At 37.7% G+C, this 14,355-nt stretch overlaps 1 protein-coding gene across 3 annotated transcripts in view; it reads right to left on the bottom strand.

Moving 5' to 3' along the window:
• Positions 1 to 14,355, bottom strand: part of NISCH (nischarin) — a 32,263-nt gene that overhangs the window by 4,543 nt on the left and 13,365 nt on the right. The window contains exons 6-17 of one of the 3 annotated variants that reach the window (XR_012624731.1): positions 13,912 to 14,007; positions 12,210 to 12,305; positions 11,483 to 11,635; positions 10,141 to 10,209; positions 9,500 to 9,685; positions 9,074 to 9,202; positions 8,506 to 8,619; positions 7,564 to 7,672; positions 4,825 to 4,946; positions 3,404 to 3,459; positions 1,698 to 3,001; positions 1,088 to 1,262 (exon numbers count right to left, since the gene is read on the bottom strand). Coding sequence is in view for 1 of the 3 variants with exons in the window: in XM_074836384.1 (XP_074692485.1) it covers positions 1,088 to 1,262; positions 1,685 to 3,001; positions 3,404 to 3,459; positions 4,825 to 4,946; positions 7,564 to 7,672; positions 8,506 to 8,619; positions 9,074 to 9,202; positions 9,500 to 9,685; positions 10,141 to 10,209; positions 11,483 to 11,635; positions 12,210 to 12,305; positions 13,912 to 14,007 (2,622 nt within the window). In the remaining 2 variants the exon portion in view is untranslated. Of the gene's footprint in view, positions 1 to 1,087; positions 1,263 to 1,684; positions 3,002 to 3,403; positions 3,460 to 4,824; positions 4,947 to 7,555; positions 7,673 to 8,505; positions 8,620 to 9,073; positions 9,203 to 9,499; positions 9,686 to 10,140; positions 10,210 to 11,482; positions 11,636 to 12,209; positions 12,306 to 13,911; positions 14,008 to 14,355 lie in introns of those variants that run through there. The other 2 variants (XM_074836384.1, XR_012624732.1) reach the window with 2 other exon arrangements.

The raw sequence follows: 14,355 nt of genomic DNA, 5'->3' as shown, positions 1-14,355 counted from the left end.
TATAAGAAAATTATTTTTCTGTTGTGGTCTCATTACTCCTTATTTTCTGACCAAAAATAGAAAAACAAAAATCTAGCACACAAGAAAGACTTTCTAGAACAGACACTGCACACAAAATTTTAATCAACAGATGAGCAGTGCCTTCCAAGCCTCAACAAGTTTATTGAGCCTTCAGATGCTACTGAGGGGTTGGATTCAAAGATCCTTAAGAGAGGACAGAAGCACAGCTTGCCACTACAGCTGCTGTTCCAACTAGGCATCTTCCCAGATTCTAGCTTGATGAGCTTACTGTGAATCCTCAGATGAGTCGCCTACTTTCTTTATCATCTTCTCCCAGTGTAAAGAGAAGCACAATTTATAACTCGTGCTGACTTAAGAGATTTGGAAGTGAGGTAAGGGAATAAAAAAGTCTCTATTTCTCAATAAGCTTTTCAATTGACATTTGCGCTCAGACCGCAATGATTTATCACTCAAAAAGCCACATCATGAATTTAAGGTAAGATTTGTACTTTTAAATTTGATGTTCCCCACACAGACTATAAATCTGTTTTTCAGAAATTAGGTTTATCTAATTAAATTTATCTAATTTATTATTATCTATATATATTAAACTATCTAAAGTTTACCTCATTAAATTGATCTAATTAAATTAGGAGTACCTACAGCCATGCCCATTGTTGTTGTATTAATGCACTTCACATTACACAAAAGAGTCAAGACACTTATTGATTTAGCTAGATACCATCACAAAATAATTCCACTCCAGTTATTTTTCTTTCCTTTTGCCACTTTAAAGAAAAAATAGGAACATTCTTTGAGTAATCATATCTTCAAGACATACATTAATGTACTCTCCTGGTCTGCATCAAGGATCCCTGAAAGCAAAATATGCTCAGCAGGATCCCAATCACTGCAGTGGAGAATCCAAAACGGAGTAACAGAAACAGGTTTTTGACCAAAATGCTTCCAGGTTTTGCAGAGCCTAACTCTTGTTTTTAAGTTTGATCAGGAAAGTTCTTCTTAAAATACTGTCTAGTACTGAAAGGCCACAAGGCGTCTTTTTATACACTTGGGCTAGGCACAATACCTCTGCAATGTTGCCATGGAAAAACTCAACTAGGGCATTTCCTTTGAGCCCAGCCACATACTGAAGAGAGACAGAAACATGAAGGTGAACAGGAATCTGGTTATCTTCTGTTATCTTCTGCATGAAAAATTCAGATGGATATAAAGACGACAGCATCAGATGAGGCTTGCAAAAGCTAGAAGAGATCCAGAAGACACATCAAAGTTTAAGGAAACACAGCTCTTGCCCTACAAGAATTAATACTTCATATTTCATTCAGAAATTAGGAAAGGGCAACTTCTATTCTTAATAGTTTAAATGATTTATCTTGAGCATAGCTATCAATCTGCCATGACCCCAGCCTGCAAGCACATGAGATAGGACGTCTCGTTCCATAAGAAAACACATTTTATGTTGCAACAGTGAAACAAAACAAACAAAAAAAGGTAGACAGGTACAGTCCAGGATAACCATTCATACATACTACAGACTAGCAGAATGAAAGAGTACTTCTTCAATACTACAGGGCAAAACCAATTACAATGACAACTGCAAACACACTGGCTAGGCCACATTAACTTCAGCACTGTGCAACAGACCTTTTATGGGAATTGTTACCTTGCTGACTGACCATGTCTGTTTGCCTCCACAACGTGATTTCTTATAGCATCTGATTTGCTTGAAGCTTTGAAAATAATAATAGTCTTAACATCCTGCAGGAGTGTCCTTAAAAGACTGTAGATTCTCAGGAAGTGGAATTTCTCATGAGGTAGAACAAACACTGCTGTAACCAATCTGTATCCAACGAGCAACTCCAGCACATGCCCATCCAAAAATGAACCCTTCTGCTGGATGGAACTATGAGTTGGATGCAGCACAAGTGATGCCAACGGAATCCTATTCAGTTTAAATACACTTCCCAACTCTTCCGTGCCTATCCATTTACTTGGCAGTAAACTGAAATCCACCTTTACTATGTACAAATGCTGGGGTGTTAGAAATATCCAACATGGATGGACCACACAGGGACCCTGGTCAGAAGATTTATACACGGAAGAATAAAGTGCAGAACACAAAATATTTTTTGACCATTCTTTGTTTTTGCCAGCTGACTCCGGTTGATGCAAGATTTTCTGAACACTGGTTTTACTCCCATAAACAAGGTATGTTGGGAAACAACCTTTTATTTCAATATCTTCTGCTGAAATGCAATTCAATTCCATAAGCTGACAGAGAAACTCTTGGAGGTTTGCTTTCCCACAGTACAATGTGGAGCTTGGTAACACTGATGTGTAGTGTTGAGAGCAACACGTGTGTAAACAGGAATAAAAGTCTTGAAGATTCTGGGAGTCTGAAACAACAAGCAAGCAGTTGTCACTGTTTTTCAGCTTCAGTGTTAAACAGATTTCTGGCAGGAGAAAGCCAAATTCTGTTAGATCAGTGTATGGAAAACACAGCGTTAATTTCAAGGCAGAAGGGATGTGCTGGCAATTTCCTCTCAATTCCTGATGAGGAATCTCAAACACAGCTAGCATATCATCAGTCAAAACCAAACAGGAAGCAAACTGCTTGAGTCCTTTATGAATGTGAATAGAAAAACTCCAGAGAATTTTGACTATGTCAACACTCTCCATTGCTATGTTGTCAGATGACCGAGTATCTGAAGTAGTGCTGAACTCAAAAGTCTGATCTCCTTCATGAAGTCCCATTTCAAAATATCCATCTTCTTTGTCAGTGGTTCTGGTATCACCTGGAGGACTTCCTTTATTCTCTGTAAAGGAGGGGGGTGATCTCTGCACAGTCTGCACTATCAAGGCAGAAAGGTGCTGGATAAAATCTTGGTTTGTGGCAGTGTACGACATACAATTAAAAGGCAAGATGACAGTGTTACAGGGGTCGGGCACCGCACAGCATTCTTCCTCTGAACGATCCAAACTTCAAAAGAAATAAGCCACAGTAAGTATAAGCTTGAGTTTAAAAACAGTCATAGCTACCTACAGTTCATGGTGTTGCTTCTCAGAACTTTGAGGTTTACTCTCATTACCACAATTAAGTCAGTGTAATTTTGTAAAGCATCTTTGTACTGCACACAGCCATTGATTTTAAAGGCTGGTAGCATGTAATTATATAGAAGGTAAAAACCAAAATGCTTAACTTGTCTTCCATTTCCCATCCCTAATAAGCATATCTTTACAGGTTTTTTGGATCAAAAAACCCAGAGGCAGCATACGATGACAGAAACTGTTTTGCCTTAAAGGCCAGGTTTAAAAGAGCAGCATCTACTATTATTACCCAAAAGCTAACAAGGATTTAAACCAGAACTTATATCTAGCTTACCACATGTGATGACCACTTCCGTACTCTTTGCATGAATCCAATAGAGAGGCGGGTGCCTGAGGCAAAGAAAAAAACAACAGGAAAATCTCAACTACTTACAGCCGCTGTCAGACTTCAGCATACATGAAAAGCAAAGTTAATGTTGGCTCGCACTTTTTAAAACTAGCCAACTCACTGCAAATCCTGACTTGTATTCACGGGCAGCTGAACAGCTATCATAGAATGGTTTGGGTCCAAAGGGATCTTCAAGATCATCTAGTTCCAACCCCCCCGCCCAAGGGGCACCTTCCACTAGACCAGGTTGCTCAAAGCCTTGAACACTGCCAGGGCATCCACAACATCTCTGGGCAACCTCTTTCAGTGTCTTAACACCCTCGCAGCAGAGAATTTCTTCCTTATATATAAATCTACCCTTGTTCAGTTTAAAACCATTAACCCTTGTCCTATCCCTACACCCCCTGATAAAGAGTCCCTCCCCACCGTTCCTGTAGCCCCTTTAAGTACTGGAAGGCCACTATAAGGTCTCCCCAGAGCCTTCTGCAGGCTGAACAACCCCAACTCTCTCAGCCTGTCCTCATAGGGGAGGTACTCCAGCCCCCTGAGCATCTTCGTGGCCTCCTCTGGACACGCTCCAGCAGGTCGATATTGGGGGCCCCAGAGCTGGACACAGCACTGAAGGGGGAGGTCACAAGAGGGTCTCATGAGAGTGGAGTAGAGGGGGAGAATCATTTGAGGATCCTGAAACACTATCTGTTGACTCTAAGTTGGGCATTCAATTAAGGCAGGAAAGGAACAAACTCTGCTGCTGACTTGAGAACAGATCCAACCTGTGACCCACAGACATTTCAGCATACTACAAATTTTTACTGAAATAGTGTAAAGTGAGGCAGAAAGGTAAAGGAACTTAAAGACCAACTACACTGGTACAAAGGAAGAGATTCCCCCAAGTTTTGCTGTCTCATTCCTTGAAGCCATGCACATGAAGAGTGTTTCCAATACAACAAATTAAATCACAGTTCAGAAGTTATCAAACAACTGGAGCTTGAAGGAGACAAATTAAGACCATTACCTATTGAAAGGAAGAAGGTTTTTCTACTCTACTAAGAGAATCGCCTTCCAAAAACTGGTAATATAGAAGTCTTAGCTAAGAGAGTATTACATGATTGTGATACTAATACTGGGTAAACATCTCAAAGTCATGACAGTGACACCAATTCTCTGCAACTGTGGCAAACTTGGATTAGGCATTTAATTTACAATGTGGACCAACCCTCTGACTCAAATTTGGGACTATCTCCTTTTCCATTACAATAGTTCTGAGAAGCCAAAAAACTTTGCTATGGATTACTATAACAGAAGTTTAATATCAGAAATAAGCTTGGAAAACCACTTTTAAAAACACCATAAAGGATGGCAATTACCTGATTTTTACATCTGGAGTCCTGTATTTCAAAGCATCTCTGGGGAACTGTATGGTCTGTAGGAGTCGAACCACTGGATTGCAAAAAACTGCTGGCTAGGACTGTTCCTTCACAAATTATTTCTAGAACAAATACAAACAACTCTTAAAATCACTGAAGTAAACCAAAATGAATGTCTCATTGGTATCTGCCAAACAAAAGGAATTAAAATCATATAAAATCATATAATCAAGATCTGATCATAAATCATTAAAGCTAAAGGGTGTATCTTCACATAATAGCCAGGACAAACAAAAGCTGGCAGAATTTTAGTCTAATTACAGAATTATTTTTAACTGCACCGAAAGCTGCATTAAAGACTGCTAAATTTCATTTTTCAAGCTATCAATTTAAACTTCGACATCTGGTGTAAGAATTCTTCACATAATTCAGTTTTAACAGAACTAGTCAGTTTTGTTAATACTAACCCTTACTTTTACCCAAACATTGCCAGGCTGGCAAACAGCAGAGAACTCTTTGTAAACTTTGTAGCATTCTCTCAAATTTTTGTAGGCTTCAACTGAACAAGTAGATCTGTGTAAAACCTTCAGCCAGGCTCACCCCCCCAAATGGCACTCAAGATGATTATCTCCCATTATTCAGAACCTTTTTGAAAGGTTCAAAGCTGAATCATCAGTAAAAACTTACAAATGCATAGAGGTCAACATTCTCTGGGAGATTTGACTTTTTTGCCTTTTTGATATTCACAGCATTGCACTGACACAAAAAAGCAAATCAATTTTCAGTATTACCACTGAGCCAGCCAGCTCACATATATAAGTGGGCAAATGAACAGAACTACAGTGTCAATATGTTTCTGGCTTGAGCATAAAAACTCCTGCATATATCTTTCTAGATTGATGGTAAAATTTCACAGATTACATCAAACCATCTCATAGTCAGAGGAAACACAAGAGGTATTTATTACTTGAACAAAATACTGTGTTAGCAAGAAGGAAACCCAAACTGACAGGAAAAACAGAACATGACAGCATTATTCTTGGTTTTCTGTTTCCTATATAAATATTTAATCTTTTTCCATAAACCATTTGCCAGTGACATTTAATTTGAATAATATGTTACGGAAACAGATGGTGTCTAGAAAAACTGCAGAGAAAACAATTCATAGAAATAGCATATCAGGAAATTAATTCCATTATTCATGATTTAATGTCTAGCAGTGAAACTAATTGCCCAGCATATTTTCATTTTTTAAGAAGAGATTTCTCAAAATCAGTATTTTGTAAACAACCCTTGATAGCTAGATATGTAGCAAACAATCAATTTCTATTGTTAAAGATGAGAAATAGCTTGCCCTAGTCCTCATTTTCCCATTATTTATAAAAGCCATCCCCAAGATTCTACTAAAGCAACCTTATACCAAGGCTTTCTATAAAACTCCCAAGTACTTCAGAAAGAAAGACTGAGATTTTTTTTTTCCTCCCAAGACTCATTTGCTCCTAAACATTTACTGTAATAGAAAAAGACTATTGACAGATAACTTTTAAAGTCACAGTGATTGTTAGCATGCGTTTTTACAGCTAGTCCTACATAAAACTGCAGGTTGTTGTATAGACAGACTGTCTCAATCCTGTAACTTAAATGCTTAATACTTTAAAGCAAGCATTGACTTCATTTTGGAAAAACTGAAATTTCATCTGCAGGTGAAAAGTGATCTAGAAGGTCTAAAAGGCAAGTGAAGTACATAAACAGCAACAAAATCTGTATATAAGTTGTCTGTCCTTTATTCAAATGCTGTCAGAACAATTTCATTTTTATAGTGAACTAAGAAACCTCTCATTTTGCAGAAACATCTACTGATTTTGCAGAAATCACAGCAGCGGACTTTTTTCAAAGATCAAGCTTTTCAGGCATGTTTCTCTCCTCCATCCACCAATCTACTGATTTACTGGGAAGAGTAAACTGTTCCACCCCAAATTATTGAGAATATAATCCCTGCTCTTTTAAATGGTTACAAAGTCTTCTCCCACTATGCATATCCTACTGCACTTTAAGTTTTCAATCAGGCAAAAGCAAAAGCAGAAAAAGTATCTTTATCTCTTCTTCTCAGTCACAAGTGAATATTCACATAAATCACACTTACAAGGCTCCTGCAAAAGCTGAAAGATAAGTCATTCTTCTAAATTCCTAATGCAACAGGCACACTTATTTGAAACATACAGTAAAAATAATTTTCAGATTATTTTCACAACAGATGTGTTGAAATCACAGGCTCAGCTAGAACACTAATCCCACAACTGTCTTATCTCCTTTTTCTATCCTTCTGGTTTGATAGAAATGCAGCTCTTGCGAAAAAGCAATAATGGAACATATACTACTTGAGCTCACATTTTGCAGACTGAGAACAAGTAGAGAAGCAATTTTAAAACATGTCTATACGTGCCACGGTCTTCTATCAAGACACGTACCTAAACTATGAAAAGATACATAGTCATCTGCTGGTGATTTCTGCAGGACAATGCAGTAAAAGTAGTCCTGTACCCAACCTTCCAGCGAACAGGTTAGTTTTGCTGATTCACATACATACAACTTCCACCTTCTAAGCCAATACTACCAGGTCTTTCTGCTTTGTCTTGATAAACCCTATAATCCATGCACATAATATTCATGTATATCAATGCAGCTTAGAAAAGCAGAACCAAGAGGCTCAGCCCAGCAGCACGATACATACATGATTACCTTGGCTGGAGCTGACAGGACGAGGCAGAGAGGGAGAGGAAGGACGAACAGTAAGAGAAGAACAGTTTGATTTGGAGCTGGCAGCAGTGAGCCTGGAGTCCTCACTGATCTAATAAAGAAAGTATGCAGTGATTAAAGAAAAACCTAAATACACAGGACACATTAGATCCTGAACTAAAATAAGTCTACGCAAGCTTTCTCAATTTTAGTAAAAGGAAAGTTAGTGCCAGCTTTTTTTCTTGGGGGGGAAGGACACGACACACGACATGTCACATCCTTTGAAGTTTCTATTTTCACACTAAATGGAATTCCACTAATAAATTCATTTAGAAAAGTCATTCTGATCACTGACTAATCACTGTACTGACAACTATTGACAAAACTAGCAGCGAGTTTCACAAACCACAAGATAATGAAACCAGGATTTCTACACTCTAGAGACAGACAGGTTCTGATAATAAGTTTATTACCAAAACAAGACTAACTACACAGCACACAGACACACACGAGAGAAGGCAAGGAGGATTCAAATTTCTGATTCTTTCCCCACTGCTAAGCACCTACAATAAGAAAGTTTAGGGAAGTCATTTCAGTATTTCGCATCACAAGCAGTAAAAAAAAAAAAATCACACCTCTGCAATACTCGTACAAGATGTAAAATATGGCTCTTAAGGTCAACTGCATATTCACTGTGTACACCATTCAGTCATTTTATCTTTTCCTCCCACTTCCCCTCTCCCAAGCCAGCACAAAAAGGAAGGTCAGATAATTACTGAAATTACACTGAAAACTAAATAGGAAAAAGAGGCCCACATTGAAGCACAAAGAAAGTGTAAAAAACTTTAATTCTAAGGAAAGTTTAATGAATTTTTATTAGATCTAATTGAAGCCTTTTTGCAAGCTTTTGTATACAGCACATTCTACTCTCAGCACCAAACTCACCTTTTTATCAGAGTTGCTCAGTTTGTATTTCACCTCCTTTGCTTTTTGAATAGCTTTTAGCACTTCCACAGTGTCTAGTTCCTTTTCTGTGGTAACAATGTTATCCAAACAGACCTAAAATAATATGTTAAAGGATCTAAAACTATTGAAAACAAGGCACCTCTGCAATTCATTTTTATTAATGTGATAATCAAAAATTATCTTAGCTTAATGCAAACTATGTGCATCTTCATAATCATTACACAAAACCAATTATCACATTAGACCTTGCTCTAACATGATATAAATTTAATGCAAACTCAGAAATGCTTGGTAAACTTAACACCCTTTCAGCTCAACTGCGTTTCAATATTAACATACTGTTACCCAATGAAGACAGGGTAAGCTTCCATTTAGATCCAGGAGCATAGTCAAATAATGTTAATATGGTCTCATTCTCTAAAGTCCTTCTCCAACACACACTAAAAACTCAACAGGTTTTTAGAACATTCACAGTTTCCTCACCGGGCTTTAAAACAGATTTTTTTTCAAATGCCAGCCTCAAAGGAACAAGTACACCATGGCTTACCTCTGAGGCCCTGTCCCCAAACTGAGCAAGTACTTTGGTCCGGTAATCAGGGATGATGCTCAACGGATTGCTGGATAAGAACACCTTTTCTAAGCATGGGAGGTTTCCTATATTTTTTACTTCATCAATCTGAAAGTTTTTGGATAAAAGAATACAGATTGGCTAAACGTAAATGAGCATGGAGACTAAGCATTGTTCACATAAATTACATAGATATAACAACCAAGAAAAATTGCTATGGCCAATTTTATTGCATTTTCACCCACTAAAAGACTTTGGCTTTTAAAAGCCAAAAAGGCTTTAAGTCTTAAAAGGCTTGTGAACACCACCACCAAAGGTCTGCTATAGCCTCTGTCCAGCAACCAGGTCCTTCTCTGTAGACGGTCACACACATTGTGCAATTTGACATAGAAAATCAACAATTACCTGTTCTATTTTGTTGTTGCTCAGATCCAAGTTGACTAGTGAGTACAGTTTGTTAAGACCACACAGCCTTTCCAGCTGATTTCCCGCTAAATTCAGAGTTTTGATGTTTCCCAGTTTTGTGTGAACACCTTCTAGTGATACAAGCTTGTTGTAGGATAAGTCCAGGTGAACAAGGTTGTAAAGATGCTACAAAAGCACAGAAAATCTATATCAGACACCAGTTCACTAAAATTAAACAATACCAAAGACATTGTATTATGGCTTGTTCATTTTTGTTTGCAACAGTGTTTTCACGCTGAACACTGCCTAGCATGAAAAACATGACATGAAATGGTTCATTGCACAGGTTCAAGCTTGTAGAAAGGGAGCTTCCTCAACTGCATTTTTACCAACCCACAGATAAAGCTGCCAGTCAATGAATTTAGCTAAGAACTAAATGTTCTATGTCAATATTGGCAAAGAAATGAAAATATCCAGAGCAAGTAAGAAATGCAACATTAAGAGAGTACTTGATGTCATGAAGGATAAGCTATTTGGGCTTAAACTACTCTCCATGAGAAAGATAAGCAACAAAATTCTGAAACAAGAAAACTCATGTTCTAAGATCTCGGGCAGTCTGGAAAAAAAAAAAAATCACTTACCTGTAAATTTTCTACTAGAGAGACACCATTGTGACTCAAATCCAGAAATTCAATCTTCGGAATTAATTTCTGGAAGGAGAAAAAAATGCATGTGCTAAATGCATTTTAGCTTATAAATAGGACCATACTTCCTTCACTGTCAGCTGACCAACAAGCAAAGGACATGCATCCTCCAATGCACAGTCTCTCTTCTCAGATTTTGGTATTAAAAAAAGCATTACGTATGACCTAGCACAACACAAGAGTTGAATCTTGCTCTTAAGAAAAACAGGTTACTCTGAGGAACATGGTTAAGTTTTAATTTGAAACCTGGTTTCTCACTGAAGACAAGTAAGTTGCTCCCAGTTTAGCCCCATTAACTATAGATCAAACTCATTAATAGGTACTTCCATTTTATCAAGCAAGCATATCTATGTTACACAGAAACCTGGATAAAGACAATAGTACCAAAAACCAAACAACTTGAGTGATTTGTTTCCGTGTTTTGATTATAGTAGCCAAGGTCACACAAACCTCTCAAAATCCACTTTAACCCAGAAAGCCTTTTATTTTTGGAGGACTCAAACCTTGAATTTGATACTGAATCATGACATCAGTGTATTTGCATCCACTTTATTTTGGTTGTAAATCTCACCACTGACTTGCCTTGTAGTTAAGGTCTGGACTCAGACCTGAAGAACCTTACATCTACATCAAAAAATCCTGAACAAGGAAACTGAGCCCCAAGTCCATGATCTCTAGTTAAGATACAGACATAACTACTTCCTCCCCTTCACAAGAGTAGTTCAAGTAAGAAATTATCTTCATATCTGACACCTGTTCTTGTGATGAATGCTAATTTATTTTTTCTTAACTGATTTACAAAAAGTAGTTCTAAGGTACTGGCAGAATACTCCAAATTGTTTCCATGCTCTTCATATTGTTTTGATGTCAAGAAGGCTGTCAGCAAGCCACAGGATTGTAAATATGCAGGAAGCTTCAGCCTTGATAAAACTCCAAAGTTGAGTCCAAGAGGTTTTGTTCTTTTTAAAAAAAAAGATTTTTTCTAAGTGGCCTAAAGCCAACGCAAACAGTAGAAGCATGTTTCAAAAAGTCAGTATTCATGCAAGTCTTGCTTAGAGCACAGAATGACAAACTTTTCTCCTTCAGCAAAGAAAATGTCAAAGTAGTAAAAGAAAAAAATCTCCTAAGCATTAACTTGGATAGCTAATCAACAGAAAGTAACTGCAACGGAAAATCTTTCAGAAAAAAGATACAAAGCGAATGCAAAATCCCTGCTGTGTAATGTGCCACAGAAGATCAGTCATACTTTTTTTTCCACAAATGAAAAAATATTTCTTACCACTGAATCATCAATTTGAGAGATGCTATTGTGACTCATATCCAAAGTTGTTAAAGTTCTCCAAGTTGGGATAACTGCTGTCACTGGACAACTTGAAGTTGCACCCTCTGGCTCCCACTGATCAAACTCAGAGGCCTCAGGCACTAGGATTTCCTATTTAAGACAAGCACACTAAAATATTATGCTTATGTCTTCAATGAATGCCAATGGTTTTGAAAACAATCCAAACAACCTTATGTAAGTAAGGAAGATATCTAAGCTTCATAATCACCTAGATTAACGTTGTAAGACTTAAAATTGTGAGCTGACAGGGTCCAGGGTCAGAATTATTTTAGATCTATAGGGAGGGAGTTCCAACACTGATCCAAACTGGGGAATGTGGAAGAACAATAGAGGGACTGTGAAAATTATGCTACTGGATATCCCTTGTCAAATCAAAGCCCAGAGAAAAGAATGACATATGCATTCGGTTCTGGGTGAATAACAGAAACATAAATTCCAATAAAAGCATCAGAAATGTCCCTGTGAAGGGTCATGTAAACACTGCCTCCACTTTAAAGTTGAGATTCTGAAAGATTAGCAAACCCTTTCACAGTTCCATGGTTTTAAAAGCAGAACCTTCAACTGGCAGTACAGAAAAGTACATGGACTCCAGATATTTCCACAACGTGCATGTTATTTTTGCATGTGCTTTGAACACTCACCAGAAGTAGAAACTCACTCTTACCTTCATTGATGTTGCCGAAAACCGAACACTCATTGTGGCCAGAGCATGTTTTGATGAAGTCAGCCCTTTGATAAGCTTTCCCCCACAATGATTGATCTATTTAAAAAAAAAAAACGTTACTCAGAAATACTACACAAATATGAGACATAGAAGAGGCAGCTAAAAGCTTCAATAGCAGATTCTCCACCAATTTGGAAAGTAGTTACAGCACTCCCTTCAAATCTCATGAGATTATCAGATCAGAAATACCAACATTTGGTAAAGCTAAAGCAAGAAATTAGAGACATGATTACCAAAAAGTGAAATTCGAACATTTATTTGAACAAAGCTTCTTCTCCATTGACTTTCTACCTGTCTCATGTATTCTCCAAGGTGAAACTACCCAGGCAGTTTAATAGGACACTATTTTACTGTTACCAAAAAGAGAGGTACCTCAAGCTATGGCTCCATCTGCAGACACATTTATTTAGGTATCATATATTCTTTATTGTAAATACGAAAAAAGAAATGCCTAGTAAGTGAAGATACTGATCTAAGCATTTAATACACTAGCTAGCTAATTGCACAGACTAAGTTTAAGATTACAAAGTCTTCTTTCTGTAGCTCAATTTGGAACACCACCAACAAAGGTCTCCTACAGTCTCTGTCCAGCAACCAGGTGCTTTCCTGCAGAGTGTCACATTGTGCAACCCACAACAACTGGCATATTTGTTGGTGTATCAGGGTAACCACACTAAACAGAGACACAGAGCTCTTGTCACCCATGAAGAAGTTTTTTCCAGATTACCACTGTTAATTTTTGGAATGAAAATGTTACTCTTGTGACAAGCCAAAACTTTTCATGAATATCGTTACAAAAGTCTTCAAAGACCAAAACCCTGTCTTTTTTCCCCCCACATTAAGCAAAGCTACACCCGAAACTCTCCATGCTCCCAGGAAAGAGGAAAATTGATACTATTCTGCAATACGAGGAAACTCTCCCGCTCTCCAGCCTGTAGTTTCTTTCCCACATGAAAATGTCAATAAATCACTAACTTCAGAAATCCACTTCAGTTCTTAACCAATTTAGTCTCCCATATCAATGAGACAATAGTGTTCATGTACTAGAAAACGTACGGCATCCACCAGAAGTGGACACAGTACAGACTGCATGACAAAGGCAGATATTCTCTCTCTGGAAAGATCTGAAGTGGTCAGGAAAATATTTCTTAAAATACTCACTGAACAACTTCTACTAGAAACCCTGCCACTCTCACTGAAAGCAGACCAATAAAAAAAATCTACAAATTATCAAGCAAGCAGCACTATACCCAAAAGTGTACTTCCACAAGCAAATTTAATGTCAGAACATTTTCACAAATATTTGGTGCTTTCCAAACAAAAATTACTTTGAAATAAGAGACCCCATTATAACCCATTTGTTAAATCTTCAAGACAATGGAAATCCACCCTGTTCTAGGTTCTGTGTATATGCTGGAAATCACGTTCTTTTTGAAGACACACACAGTGCTGTTCTAAACATTTGGTGTCCTTATTTCCAAGACTTGTGAAAAAACATTGTTTCACAAATGAAAGTCCTAAACATTGCACTCCCCAATTCCAACACCAAATCAAAGCATACAATTACCAATTCTGAGAGATATGTGGCAGACCTGGCATTCACAGAGCCTCTATAATATTATGAGCAGTATCTCAGTCATACCTCTATTTGATGAAGTGATTTGAAAATTGACAGATCAAAAGGCAAGAGATGCTCCTGAATGTTACTGGTTCCAAAAGGTCCCCCTGTTCCTGTGACCTAGTAATCAACATTTAAGAACAGAGTTAATGCACATAACCCAATTTGTGTGCATTTCAGATAGTCTTACACAGGCAATAGGACAAATACAGGAGCTTGGAAGGACAGCCAAAGTTGCAACCAATTTTTCGAGTTTAGAGTGATTCATGAAACTTGCAGATTAACTCTTCAGGAAAAAAATGTTAGTTGCTCCAGCTAAGTGCACTGAACTTGAACTGCCACCTTGTGCTTGTATTTTGTAGGACATGGGGAATGCAAAAAAAATATCATAGGCAAGACTGACCGAGGCTTCCATCTCAGATGGCCAAGCCAGAGCTACATGCACTAAAAACAACTTCCTTGAAACAT

The sequence above is a fragment of the Strix aluco genome, chromosome 11, assembly GCF_031877795.1.
Source record: "Strix aluco isolate bStrAlu1 chromosome 11, bStrAlu1.hap1, whole genome shotgun sequence".
Taxonomy (NCBI): domain Eukaryota; kingdom Metazoa; phylum Chordata; class Aves; order Strigiformes; family Strigidae; genus Strix; species Strix aluco.
This window is presented reverse-complemented; position numbering and strand designations above follow the sequence as displayed.